Below are 13,400 nucleotides of genomic sequence, written 5' to 3'. Positions count from 1 at the left end.
AAGATCCACCTCCAAGCACTTGAGGAGCGAGATTCTCTTACTACTCTCAATTTAGCCTCTTCTCGTATTCTCTCTCCTCTGACTCCGCCTACTTCGTTCCTTGGTCAGGTACCACAAGCTCCATCAGAAGGATGGAGTGATTCCTCTCGTATCAAACTATATGTGATTCCCATAGGAGGACAAGTCAAGACGTATGAAGTAAGGATACTTGGAAAAATTCACATTAGGAAGCAAGTGCTCAATTAGACCTCATTGTCACGAATCTCCAGAAGAATCCTAGACAAGTGGCCACGTATTCAAAAATTTCATCTCACATGGTAGATGGACAGAACTGCAATTTTTCGAGCGATGGTTCCGCAATCGAGATGATGCTATGCGTGAAACTGTTCGTTCGCTTGTAACGAAAGGACAACTGGAGTTCAGTCTGGCTGGCTGGAGCGGATCATGTCATGAGGGTGTGAGTTATGAAGATCTTCTTGCGGACTACGCTGACGCCCAACAATGGCTCAATGATGTCTTCTCTTATCGATGCCCCACTGCATATATCCCACCACAACACGCTGTGAGTAGTCAGGCACTGAAGTTATTGAAGCAAGGAGGAGTGGAGATGGCTGTGGTTGATGGAGCAGACTCAGCATATTGGGATGCTGTCCGACAAGCCAATAGCGAGGAGTTTTTATGGGAAACTGATCCATTTATGGGCGGAGAATCACGTATTTTAGTCCATATTTGTGGAAATGCAGAAGCAATGACTCCTTTATGGACAGCTCTGAAAGCAGTTCGTGAGAATGGAGAATCAGCCGTATCACAAGTGAAAACACTTCTTCAGGCGGAGCTCAGCCATCTCCAGACGGATAACCGAGTGTTAATCCTATGGCCAATCTCTTCTGATTCTTCTTCTGATTTATCCTTGTCAGCGTTGGATGCTACACTCGAGAAACTGACAGATGGAATCATTGCTGCGTAGTTCTTTTGACATCCCATCATCTCTAGACCCACATCACTGTACAGATATCTTCTTGATGTATATGGATCCAATGTAACTCCTCCAGTTCGTCAGTATGAATTGCTTCCATTGCAACCTCCTTCGTATTATACTGGTTTCTTCGCTGCATCACCTCTTCGATCGTATCGAATGCAGTGAGAAATGAAAGAGAGAGGTTGATAGGATAGTCTTGCTTCCAGATTCCGAGACATTTTCGAGCGTTACTATGCCTATTGCTCCATCCATCGAACTTGCGCCACCGTACCACAAGTAACTCCAGATATAGTTGCATATTTTGGAAATGCGTACTTACCTCGTGAAAAGCCAGACGATCAAATATACTACTGGCTTGTTCGAACTCGTCAGGACACAGGTATCGCTCTATCTCCACGTCAAATACTTTCTGATGCTGACGTCAAAGGAGTTGAGAGTTCACAAAGTTATCTCTCTTATCATCGCAGTATTCTCACAGCAGAGCGTGTAGCTGGGAAGATGATTGCTTCATTGATTGGCATTAGTGAACGAGTGAGTCCAGATGAGATTGATTCAGACTCTCTGTTCAGCATTTACCATCGAACCCTCGAGTGGAATCAGAAGAAGGAGATCGGTGTGGTCGTGTTTAATGCTTATCCTGATAGTGTGAAGAGTTTCATTCGATTGCGTACGGCAACAGAAATGATTTGTGCTTACAATAGTCAGAAGATGAAGGTCCGTCAGCAGTTAACACGTATTGAAGAAGATCTCTGGGAATTGGTCCTTCTAGTGAAATTGAATGCGAATGGATACACCAGCTACATTCTACGGTACTGTGAAGGTCAAGAAAGAGATGAGGGCTTATCTAAGCCTATTCAAGGCAAGTATTTTGATGGTGATGCATATCGAATTGAATTTGATGATACTGGTAGAAATTGGATGAGGAATGAACCATAGGACGGTTTACGAATGTGACTTCAAAGTTGGATAAAGTGGTCTATGCGTGGGAGAGTGAGGTGTGTGTTATGAAGACAAGAGATGGAATAGTTCAACCTTCAGATGCACAGCCAGGACAAGAGAAATATTACAATCCAGTTGTGATTGAATTGAAGAGTCATGATTAGTTCCTTTCTCGTTATGTGGCTCCTTCACAACCTCTCTCATTTTCTGCTCTACGAGGTCCCTTAGTCAATGTGATGGTTCAGCGTTACTCACCTGCTGTTACTGTGGTCACACGCGTTATCAAATCGATCAACGTGAACAAGAAGATTCCTTCTCGAGGTCATCTCATTGATCAATCCATCTTCATCAAGCAGAGTCCTTCTGAAGGTGATCTGGTTCTTGTTCACCGACTTCAAGATATTCAGAATAAGAATCGAATTCATGTCGATGTGAACGGTTATGGAACTCAGCTGCGAGAGGCCGAGGTTCTACCTGAGGACCCTGTTAAGGCGGCTTCTTGGACTCATCGTAATGTTTTTGCTGCTTCCAACGAAGTCTTCATCCAGGACGAGGATTTGGATCGATCGAAACAGGATGTGGCTCGTGCCTCTTTCTACTTCGATCGACCTCGTGGAGTGATGGTGACAGAAGGAACAGTGTTTATTCCATTAACTATGGGAGGAGTGACACGAGATGTGCCTGTGAATGATGATGAGAAACGTGTGGATCTAAACATAGCAGAACAGCAAGTAGCTATGATGATTGAACGATCCGATAAGGGATTATTTGCGAATAGTGAGAAATTGTACGTATTTACGGAATCCATTAATTCTTCAGATTTAGTAGTATGATATTTCATCCTCATTTCTTCATGTATTACAATAATACGAAGGAGAATAAGAACAATATGAATCTGAAACATATTGTCACATTGTTCAAAAGCTCTCTACCAAATCAGATTGTGATTCTCTCCTTCCAACGTCTGAATAGCCTTCAACACAGTTACCTAATGCGTTTGCAGAACACAGCAGAGGCAAGCGCTACAGTGAAGAATGAAGAGAATCTAGTGACTGTGAATCTAGTGAATTTATTGAACTCAGTTGGAATGAAGAATATGAAGGAGGTCTCATTGTTTGGTATTTGTGAGAATCGAGATATTGAAGAACAACGATTCCTATGGACAGGAGAGGATGGAGTCAAGTCAGGAGGTATTGTACGAGATGCCAGCGACATGAGCAAAGTGGAATTCCTTCCTCAGCAGATTCGAAGCTTCCTTTTTACAGATTGAGATGTGATAGCAACGTGTTCATGTTTATTAACAAATACACAACACACTAGCAATAATATTCGAATGAATCTGCATTAAGAAATCAGAGAAGGAAGGAGTAGATCGAATGGCATCTTCTGTCATTAACTCCATAATACGACTAGCTTCCGTAGTACCTCTCAGTACCACACGTGGCTATATCTTATACTCATACTCATTCTCTTACTTGGAGATAGTATCCATATCTGGATTGGAAGTCACTCACCAACACATTCACACGATTACAGAATTCATCTCCTTCAGATAACAGTGTCACTCGAGCTGCTGTCAATGAATCTGGAATAGAATTCACTCCAAACAGACTCATTAACACTTCACTTGGTACCTGATTTCCTACTATGAAGATCAGTCTAGAAGCTCAGTCACTTCATTCATACTCACCCTCTCCAACATGAGAACAGATACATCGAACTTAGATCCAGCGAAGCTGATGTTAGGAAGAGATAACAAGGCTTTCTCACATATCCTGACTGGTCATCCACTGTACCCCACTGGGTATCCAAGGGATCCAGTTTGTACAACGTAGGATACATCAGACGTAAGAACTGACTCGGAGAACACTGCAGAACATACTATCACTAAAATCTCCACTATTTTTGTCACCTGAAACGCCCATGCACGAATATCTCCTCTGGGAACAACATTCAACACATCTCTCTTTCCTTGCTCATTCAACAGCAGCAACGGGGACTTAAGCAGACAGTTCAGCCACAGAGGCAAGAACTTTCCATTCTCTGGTAATACCAATTGACCCGTACTGCTGCTGGGACTACATTGGGCTCGATACTGAATCAGAATCTCCTCAACGGTGTCCTGAAGGTTCCCACGTACTTCTGTCAATGGAATCGTATCTGATTGGATAGAAGCTGTACGAGCCAATGACATTGCAATTGCGGTTCCATCAATTCCTTTGAAAAACCGTGGGTAGGTTTCAGTGGTCTGATAACGCTGATTGAATATACGAATTCGTCGTTGTCCCTGATCATTGGTATATGTGCGAATGAAGGGAGTTTCATTAGTAAAAATGATAAGGATATAAAACCGCGATTTGAGCATAGATTGACTGATCTGTGAGGTACTTGGGAATATCCAATGATATTTCAACAGTAGAATCACTATCAAAGAGAGAAGCAATGGGATCCCCATCTTCATTGAGTGTGATACAACCACAATATGATTCCACTTTGATTCCTATGGATAAAAACATGGCTATTATTGTACCTCCAGAAATACGTAGTTTCATGATAACATTCGAATAATGAGGTTGAATGACAAGATTCTGGATGTAAGCATGAAGTTCAGTGAGATAAGAATCATGATACTCACTTTCCAGATCATTCAGAACATACACATGACCTCCTATTCGTAATATCACCATTGAATCTTAACCTGTATGATAAGTCACAATCTGCTGTTCAGCAAGATGAACATGCTCCTTACAAGCTACAATGATCTGTGCCATCATCTTATCAATCCATTTCCTTACATCAACACATATATCACTTAGAGCACATGCTGTTCCTAATTCTGTGTAATATGACTGATCTTGTGAACACAAATATCTACAGAATACTCTCCTGACTAGCCATACAACACGGATTCATCATCTGTGCCATAAATACTCCCATTTTCTGTTGCTGATACACGACCAGGTCCTAACATGGGAGCGATACTCTCCACTGCAATGATATGTCCTCCACAATAAGCAAGGGCTCCAGCTACAGTCTTCACAGCAGACATAATCATATTGTGCTCAGCTGGGACATAAGCAGGAGGTGAATATGCCTGACGAAGATAATCCAATAAGAGAGTCAGATCCTCTGGTTGTGAAGCAGGTGACAGCAACCACTGAGAAGCATGAGTCACAGCATACGCTTCATCTGTGTCAGCCATCATAACTTCGTGAATTCGATGATTCTACTAGTAATAGACCCCACACAGTTATACGCGCACACTCAACATATGACAGTTTGTGTCTACAATGCAAATACCAACAAGAGCACGCTCATTCTCTTTTAACATCTCCACACATGCATCAATCGCACTCACTGTTGCTGCAAACACACCAAGCGAATGAGCATTTCGAGTCACATCTACTACAAAACAGAAGATTGGTTTGGGATCCTGACGCTCGTAAAACTCCTTTCCCGCGATAATATCATAAGAACCGCGGGAAAGTTCAGGTCGTTCCAAACGATCAAATCGCTTTCCATCCATATCCGTAGTCCCATAATACCACGATGGAACAGGATTTTCTGTGCCACAAAGGTTACAAACGTAATTATGACCTTGATTGATGAAGGTGCAATAGGGATTCATGTACGCCCAACATGATTGACAACGGACCAGACCTTGACGTCCATCTACTTCAGGGAGCGATTCCTCTCCAACCTCCGGTTCGGCAAAGGGAGTGATAAAGATCGATGCAGGGACTTTAGCCTTATTAAACATATAATAGCTTTGAGGAAGAACACGCATCGTTGGTCGCATGTAACGAGGATTGGCATTCCCTGTATCTTTGAAGATATATTGATTGCAGGGGTAGGGTAACGTCTATACAATGAATTGGGGTAAATAAACTAACACTCACATAATCCTCATCTGTTTCGAATGAATAGGATAACATATGATCCGTATCTTCTGGATGTGGAATTCGGTTCAAATTGATTCGATCGCTGCTACTACAAGGTTTCATAGGCTAATCGTCAATTCTTCGAGGATTGGCTCACCTTCTCTTCTTTAGGTACTTCTTGAACTTTCTGATTCTCAGCAGCGTTCTCTGCCACAGTAGAAGTGTGTGCCGTCTCTACACATTGGAAACAACCATAGCACCCACCTCCACCAATCGTGTGAAGTGAATACAGTTGTGCTGCTGTCATTCCCTTCTTCATTCGTGACGAACCAGCCGTTCCAGTTGAAGGCGACATCTCGGGTAGAGGGGAGGTTCCTTCAACCGGTGGAGGAGGAATTGCACTCGAAAGTGGAGGTGCAGATGTAACACTTGTTCTTGGCATAAAGGGAGTAGCCATTGGAGGAGGAGCCGTTGTAGCCGAGGGGAATGGAGGAATCGATCCCGTAACAGGCGCAGATGGACTGGGAAATGGAGTTACCGGCTTGACTCCGGCACCAAATGGAGATGTCATAGTTGAACGTCCTCCAGATGAAGTCGGCGTCGGAGAAGTGGTGGTTGCTACTGCATTCTGCTAATCAAAGGGAAGACATGCTTCATACTCTCTTAAGAAAAGGATTGAATGGAGTTGACGACGAAGATTGATTTGAACTCATCGCATAACCAATATCTAGAGAGTTTCGGAGGCAAACTTGCCTTTGCCAAACCGGGGTCTTGGTGAGTGGTTGATTTGGACTTATTCGTTATCGAATTGATCAACATATCATGATCACATCCGATTCTCCAATAATGGATATCTTTCGTGATTATGCAAGTACATCCATAAAGCTGTCTTCATGGTAGATCCACATGATTCGAACCGATTAACATTATCTGGTGTCGTGAAATTGTTTGACTTGGTTGGCATTGACGTTGAAACCGTTTGTTTTGCATTTTGATTTGAATATTAGGATATTATTGTTCTGTATTTTGCATATTTGATGGAATGGAAGTGTATGTATGTTATCACAAGAGGCGAATTATGTCGAGTTATAGAAAGGACTACTTGGAATGGTTTCAATAGTACCGTAAAAACATACAAAGATTTGGCAGAACTCATTCCACACCTCCGGATACAATTGTGCAACCGGGACCTATATCGCGTTCTGTTTACTACTTCTTCTTACAGATAGGCTGTATACGACTATTCGTTCATGTATGCTGTTCGTGCTCAACAAGACTCACTACGTAAACGCCTTCATATATCAACAGCAATAGCAATGCTTAATCTCTTTTTTGACTACCCTCTTCTTCCCTCATTTACCGTGTATCTGGAGCAAGTACGCAACGAAGATGAAGGAATTCGAATGGATGAATGGAAGATGACGTTTCTATTCTTCGAGTCGTATGGATCTTCTGTAATTGGATTTGATCCTCAGCGTGCTTGGCCACTCTTATTGTGTGATTTTGTTTCTCAGCTGTCAGCTGTTTCTAAGAAACACAACATACAGCTATGACATCCTCTTGCTTTTCGTCGTTATCATGGATGTGAACACAACAGAAATCACCTGCAAGCCATGCATCAACGATCTACCACTTACTTCACTTCTACATTCCCACTTTGGCATAAGGATGGTCAACATTATGAAGAGCAATCTTCACACAGGCAGTCAACGGGACAGCAAATACAGCTCCAATCGATCCCCAGATGATAGCCCAAACAACTAAACAAACAATGACAACAATCTTCGTTTGAGAGAAACAACGATTCTTACAGGATGCAAATGCAACGAATCCCCCAACACCTTGGGTTCAATGAAGTCTTGTAGAATGAAATTCATGATCTATCCCTGAATCCTCCCTCCATGTCTCACTGATGGGAGAGCAATAGCAAGAATAATCTGAACATTTGTGAATCGAGGGTCGAACAAAACGAGTGGAACTGGAATACAAGTAGCAATGATGGGACCCTAGGATCAAGAGAAAGCCGAATTATCACAATATGAGGAATAAAATTCAGTGCGAAAAAGAGCATTGCAAAAATAAATGCCATTGGGACATGAAGAAACACTCCGTAGATGCAATACGAAATGGTGCCAGCTAACAAAGATAATACAGTCTTGATAATCAAATAACGAGTGATTTGGTTCTCGATCTTATATCGAATGGAAGACTTCTCAAAAGTACGCATTGACGAACCATATAATAGGAACATGTAAATGAGGAACGTGAACCCAATACAAACGACCGATTTCATCAACATGGACGACAAATGGTTCAATACATCTCCAACCGAAATCTTCTCTGAGAGTTGTTCAAAGAGATCAATTCCCATTGTCTCATTACACCAACGAGCAGTAGCATTCAACAACTATTAATCAACAACTCCAATCAACATCACTTCTTCGGCATGAATAGCATAGATTTTGTAGTCCTTGACCATAAATGATTGAATCTAATAACAAGAAAAACAACACAGTTACTGAACCGGAAATTGGAATGATAAATAGGAGGCAAATAATCAGAAGAAGAAGCAGAGTTACAGTAGAACAAACAAAACGATAAGGAGTCGCCCACTTCCATACCAGCTTCTTTTGGTGATTCTAATAGTAATAATTCAATAGATAATCTAACATCTGAATTTATTAGCATCTTCTCTTCATCAGGAACTTCTTCAACTTCATATGATAGATACGGAAGAATCGGTCGGTGCAACCACAAAACAATTACCTTGGAAATTTGAAATAGAAAGAGGGCCAATATAGTGGGGATGATGATTTCACTAAAGAAACGAAGAAGAAATCCAACAAATGTCACAGCAACAATAATTAGGGGTACAGATATCATTTTCAAATAAACTTCCGACTTCTGCCAAAAGGTCATCACCGGCATATCGATATCGACAACCGACAAACTGTCATTGCTTCCCCTGGATGGTAGAACATGCCGGATCATATGGTGATCCTCGCTTGTCTGTGACTCACTCATTTTTGACAAAGAATCGATAGCCACGGGAATTAATCTTAAAAAACAAGTTAGAGATAGTACGTTCCTGGCTCGTTAAATATGAGGACTCTTGCATCTCTCTTTTCCAATTCATATCTAGATGATCATAGATTATGATTTCGTACCTTCGGAAAGGATCTTCTGGTTTTCGCTTCATAATCCACCCATCGTTTTGAATTGTTGCATCTCGGATATAGACATTGGCTCCAGGACAGGCACGAATGATCAGCGTACCATCAAGAACTACATTTTCCAAGAATATATTGGTTCCATCGATAAGTAGAATGGATTTATCACTCATCTTCAAGGATCCACAGAAGTGACTGTGCATGTCCGATAATGTCAATGAAGCCGCAGGAGAGAGAACAAGAATTGGTAAGGAGGGAATTCCATCTGGATCTGTGATGCGTTCATCCCATTCTTGACTTCCCACATCGATTCTTTCCATTCGCAACACTCTTCGGAATAGCTTATAGAAATCTTCCTCCATTGAATAGAAGGATTCTCCAAATCCAGTCTTCTTGGCTTCCTGAATTGCACTCTCTGGATTTCTTTTTACGGCAGAGAAACAAGCCCAGCGAGGAAGACTACAGTACCCAACACGGGATTTCTGTGCCATAATACGAGGCAAATCTTGCATCATACACTCTAATCGAGCTGGTGTTTTGAAATATGTATGAGAATCATCTGCATACTTTGGATTAATGAATTCTGGAACGGTCCCATGGGTTTCATCTAGTGTTTGCAAATAAGTAGTGATGTTGGCATATAACACATTAATGTTGCCTGGATAGCTGCTGTTTCCATTTTCATTCGGTTCGTCACCCACTCCGGTTAGATTCATAAGCAGGCGTTCAAAATCACAGTATTCGATGTTGCAGGTTAATCGTCTTCCCTTCGAATCTTGTAATCTACAGATACTCCCCACATTTTCTCCGGGTTTTCGAACAATTCCAAGGGAAGTGAAGTCAAGATGATTACTAACGGAGAGACCTAGAAGACAAGCAAAACCATACATTGCTAGAATGTTTGTATCCTGCATGAAAATGATATGGCGCTTGTTGATTCGTTTCCACTGTTGCGGCAATCCATACTGGTACAGAAGTGTATGGATGTCGCCATGACCATGTGGTTTCAATAGTAAGTGACCATCTTCTTTGATAGCAAGGGTTCCATTGGAGTCTATCACAGAGGGAACCTCGATTTGGGGCATTAGAGTAACCGAATTCGGATTTAGTCCGTAGTATTGATTTTCTTCCAATTCTTTCTTTATTCTATTCATTATATAGAGCCCAAGTACTAACGGATCATTTGTCGCTCGACTCGTCATGATAGCAACAGGGACTGTGCAGTGATAGAGTGTCTCAATAGCTCGGAAATAGGAGAAATAAAGACTAAGGAAGGACTGTCCGGTTAGCACATTACTCTCCAAACAAAGTTTGGGTCGAGGACTATTCAGACGCTCTCCCATCCCACCTCCAACAATAGCAAAACAACAATATTTCAATTCATCCTTCCCAACAAACTCATATGATTCGTGTTCAGCACTCCCAATCCCAATATCCTTTCCTATCGGAATCTAGTAGTTATATTCTATCCGTTCGACTCACTTCGACACTCACATACTCCTGAGTGGCATCATTGTGTTGTAATAACCTTTTCACATTCTCTGTATAGGCTTGAATTCCTCCATGATAGCAATTATCAAAGTCGGAGAGATCTTTGTACAGATTAGCTTGCTGCTGTTCGGAGAGACTCTGGATCAATCTCTCTTGATGAATAGATTCGAGTACCGTATGAATCATTGAAAATCTGAGACTTGTCAAAGCGGTACCCACCTTGACAACTTGTCAAATGAATAAAGGATTACAACAAACAATAATGGACAAACGTTTAGAGAAGAATATCAGTAACTGTAGAGAAGAAGAATTATCGTACTGAGTGTAGAGAAGAAAGATGTCTTACTAGACATGGAAAGAAAGTAGTCTGCTAGACTGTAGAGAAGGGTTACTTAAGCAAATGAACTCTTCGAATGTGATATCGAAGACCGGACATTTGCTTAGCAGCATACGACTTACAATACATGCACTTAAATGGTGTCTCACCTGTATGAACACGTTCATGATTGATCAAAGCGGATTTGTAACGAGAAGCATACGAACAATTTTCAAAAGAACACTTGTATGGTCTCTTATCCGAGTGAGAGTGCATGTGCAAACGAAGCTGCGATGGATTTGGAGCGGCAAAACCACAACGAGGGACGGTACAGCGAAATGGGCGCTTACCAGTATGATACTCACGATGATATACCGTATCACGATAGACTTTAGAGACAAAGTCACAACCTGGATAGAGACAGCGGAAAGGAGCTCTGCAGAGGTGTTGGAGAGTATGATCACGCATCTCCTCCGCATAAGTACACTGGAAACCACATGACTGGTAACAGCATTCAAACATGACTTTACGTGATGGATCTACCATCGGATCTCCCTTCTTGGACTTCTTGCCTACCGGGCCGGCTTTACCTTTACCTTTAGCCTTTTTCACTTTTTCTTTTGCAGGTGTCGCATCCTGTGGTTCTGGATCAGGTTGAGCATCAACCTCTTTAGCTTCACTTGAAGGGTATTGAACTACCAATTATCCTATCCAAGCAACCATACTTCCTGGAGAAACGACAACAGCGCCTTTGAAGGCATTCGGGTCATCAATGGGCGACGCTGTATAGACAATACTATTTGTATCCAAATTATGCGATGCTACGAATGAACATCAGGATCAAGAAATACGTTGAACAAACTGGGATGAAGGCACACATAAGGTGACAATATGCGGATCCACTTGACAAACTCCAGCTCCATTCACTTGGATGATAAGTGAAGACTCCAAACCCATGGATAATTCACCATTGTGACTACGTGGAGCAGTTCCCGCAGGATTAGCAACATAAGAAGGCTAACATTGAGCATCAGGGAAAAGGCCTTACTTCCATCGAATCGACCTTCTGAACGACTTGGACAGCGCCTGACCCAGACCCAATACCATTCATTGGTAAAAAAGTTAAGAGTAAAAACAAAATGATAAAAATGCATTCACCAACCAATCGATAAAACGCCCACAGGCGTTTCATCCTTACTCTACTTCGTGGAATTCAACCGATACATACAATCAAATTGGAGGTCTGGAAAGAACAAGTCATGATAGAAACAGGGACCCAATTTGTGCAGAGTAAAATAGTAATACAACAAACACAATAGTCCTTTGTATCCTTCATTTTCAGCTGCTTCTTGCATGGACTCGCGAAAACATAGACGATCACCACAATCACCACAATCACAATAACCACAATAACTACTGTACAAGTAATCACCATTGGAACAATCCACGATCTTCCCACATTGTTGCTGTTGCTACATGAACCAGAAACAGCCATTGTAAATGTCGAGGGAGTTCCAGAGTCTAAGTGTCATTTACACGTCTAAGGTCAACCATCAAATCGGATGCATCGATGTTGATGGGATCCAATCAAAGCCCTCTCCACTAAAAACGGATCTTGTCCATTTACGGTACAAGACAAAGTTCAAGATGTTAAACTCCCACAGAATCACCTACGATATATCTACAAACTTTTTCCTCAGGGCCGATCCACAATTATCAACAATGGCCTTTCTCTCCGCGTTGGAGGTATCAGGAATCCGGACCCAGACAGATTCAACAGAACTGTAGCAATAAGACTGTTCATTGTATACAGAGCTAGAGATTAGTCATTGCATCAACGGATGACTGAGTCAATACTTCATAAACAATATCATTACATTGATTATCACTATAATAAATCTCCCGAAGATCAAAATAAGGAGAATAGAAAACAGTTTGGTTGTTGAATTGTCCAACTTGTTTAGTTGAAGAAGATACTAGATGGTAATCAGCAAAATATCACGATACTCGAGGGGATACACTGATCTGAAAGCGAAAAGCATTCTATGCATCAGTATCATTCAGAGTTCTTGACTTGCATAAACACCTTGGATGACGACAATGAGCGTAACAATAACAAAAAACCTCATTCTAACGAAACATACAATTGGCAAAGATCCCCCTTTTTCTGGAAACCATGAATACTACAGTCGAGACTTCTTATATTTATTGAAATTGATCCTATGAGTTCCGAGGAGGTAAAACAGGAGACAGAATCAACCGAAAAGGTGATGATGGATTCGAAAGAGAATGTGGAGGATGACACTACTGTTAAGCCAAGTAATCCGGAAAAGCAAACTGAGGATAAGCAGACGGAAGAACATATTGATGATCCTGAAATTGAGGCTTGGTTGAATGGAGGAGATGAGAAAGCAACAGAAAAAGAAAGTGACATTGAAAAGGGAGAGGAAGTCGATATTCCTGACGATGTTCAGGGAGTGACGACAATTGAGAATAATAGTGAAGTTATAAGTCATGAAAATGGTGATATGTGTGAAATTGGAGACGATGTGGTTGCTCGTGTGTTAATGAGACAACTAAAAGGAAAGAAGGGATTTGAAGATATTGAAATGGAAGAAGAAGTA

General features: G+C 41.6%; 5 protein-coding genes across 5 annotated transcripts; 1 reads left to right on the top strand and 4 right to left on the bottom strand.

The window, feature by feature from the left end:
• Positions 1–373: 373 nt before the first annotated feature.
• JH06_1185 (lysosomal alpha-mannosidase) lies at positions 374–3,188 on the top strand (the record flags this gene model as incomplete). The annotated part of the gene is made up of 6 exons (XM_014673568.1): positions 374–963; positions 994–1,140; positions 1,174–1,886; positions 1,916–2,052; positions 2,083–2,705; positions 2,744–3,188. The coding sequence occupies 6 exons, from the start codon at positions 374–376 to the stop codon at positions 3,186–3,188; spliced, it is 2,655 nt and encodes an 884-aa protein (XP_014529054.1).
• Positions 3,189–3,215: 27 nt separating this feature from the next.
• On the bottom strand, positions 3,216–5,853 carry JH06_1184 (hypothetical protein; the record flags this gene model as incomplete). The annotated part of the gene is given in 9 exon segments (XM_014673567.1): positions 3,216–3,362; positions 3,394–3,577; positions 3,609–3,787; positions 3,807–4,306; positions 4,398–4,586; positions 4,617–4,789; positions 4,819–5,144; positions 5,175–5,780; positions 5,818–5,853. 9 exon segments carry the CDS (start codon positions 5,851–5,853, stop codon positions 3,216–3,218), a joined length of 2,340 nt encoding a protein of 779 aa, XP_014529053.1.
• Positions 5,854–7,155: 1,302 nt separating this feature from the next.
• Positions 7,156–8,278, bottom strand: JH06_1183 (hypothetical protein; the record flags this gene model as incomplete). The annotated part of the gene is given in 7 exon segments (XM_014673566.1): positions 7,156–7,326; positions 7,345–7,425; positions 7,456–7,581; positions 7,611–7,679; positions 7,710–7,805; positions 7,835–8,206; positions 8,222–8,278. 7 exon segments carry the CDS (start codon positions 8,276–8,278, stop codon positions 7,156–7,158), a joined length of 972 nt encoding a protein of 323 aa, XP_014529052.1.
• Positions 8,279–8,815: 537 nt separating this feature from the next.
• JH06_1182 (UDP-sugar pyrophosphorylase 1) lies at positions 8,816–10,646 on the bottom strand (the record flags this gene model as incomplete). Its single annotated transcript, XM_014673565.1, has 3 exons — positions 8,816–10,115; positions 10,146–10,420; positions 10,452–10,646. The coding sequence occupies 3 exons, from the start codon at positions 10,644–10,646 to the stop codon at positions 8,816–8,818; spliced, it is 1,770 nt and encodes a 589-aa protein (XP_014529051.1).
• Positions 10,647–10,848: 202 nt separating this feature from the next.
• Positions 10,849–11,887, bottom strand: JH06_1181 (hypothetical protein; the record flags this gene model as incomplete). The annotated part of the gene is made up of 4 exons (XM_014673564.1): positions 10,849–11,471; positions 11,502–11,597; positions 11,628–11,793; positions 11,825–11,887. The coding sequence occupies 4 exons, from the start codon at positions 11,885–11,887 to the stop codon at positions 10,849–10,851; spliced, it is 948 nt and encodes a 315-aa protein (XP_014529050.1).
• Between the last annotated feature and the right edge of the window lie 1,513 nt (positions 11,888–13,400).

The sequence above is a fragment of the Blastocystis sp. subtype 4 genome (assembly GCF_000743755.1).
Source record: "Blastocystis sp. subtype 4 strain WR1 chromosome Unknown seqid_0036, whole genome shotgun sequence".
Lineage (NCBI taxonomy): Eukaryota > Bigyra > Opalinata > Blastocystidae > Blastocystis > Blastocystis sp. subtype 4.
Note: the sequence above shows the minus strand (reverse complement) of the source record. Positions and strands in the feature narration are given on the sequence as shown.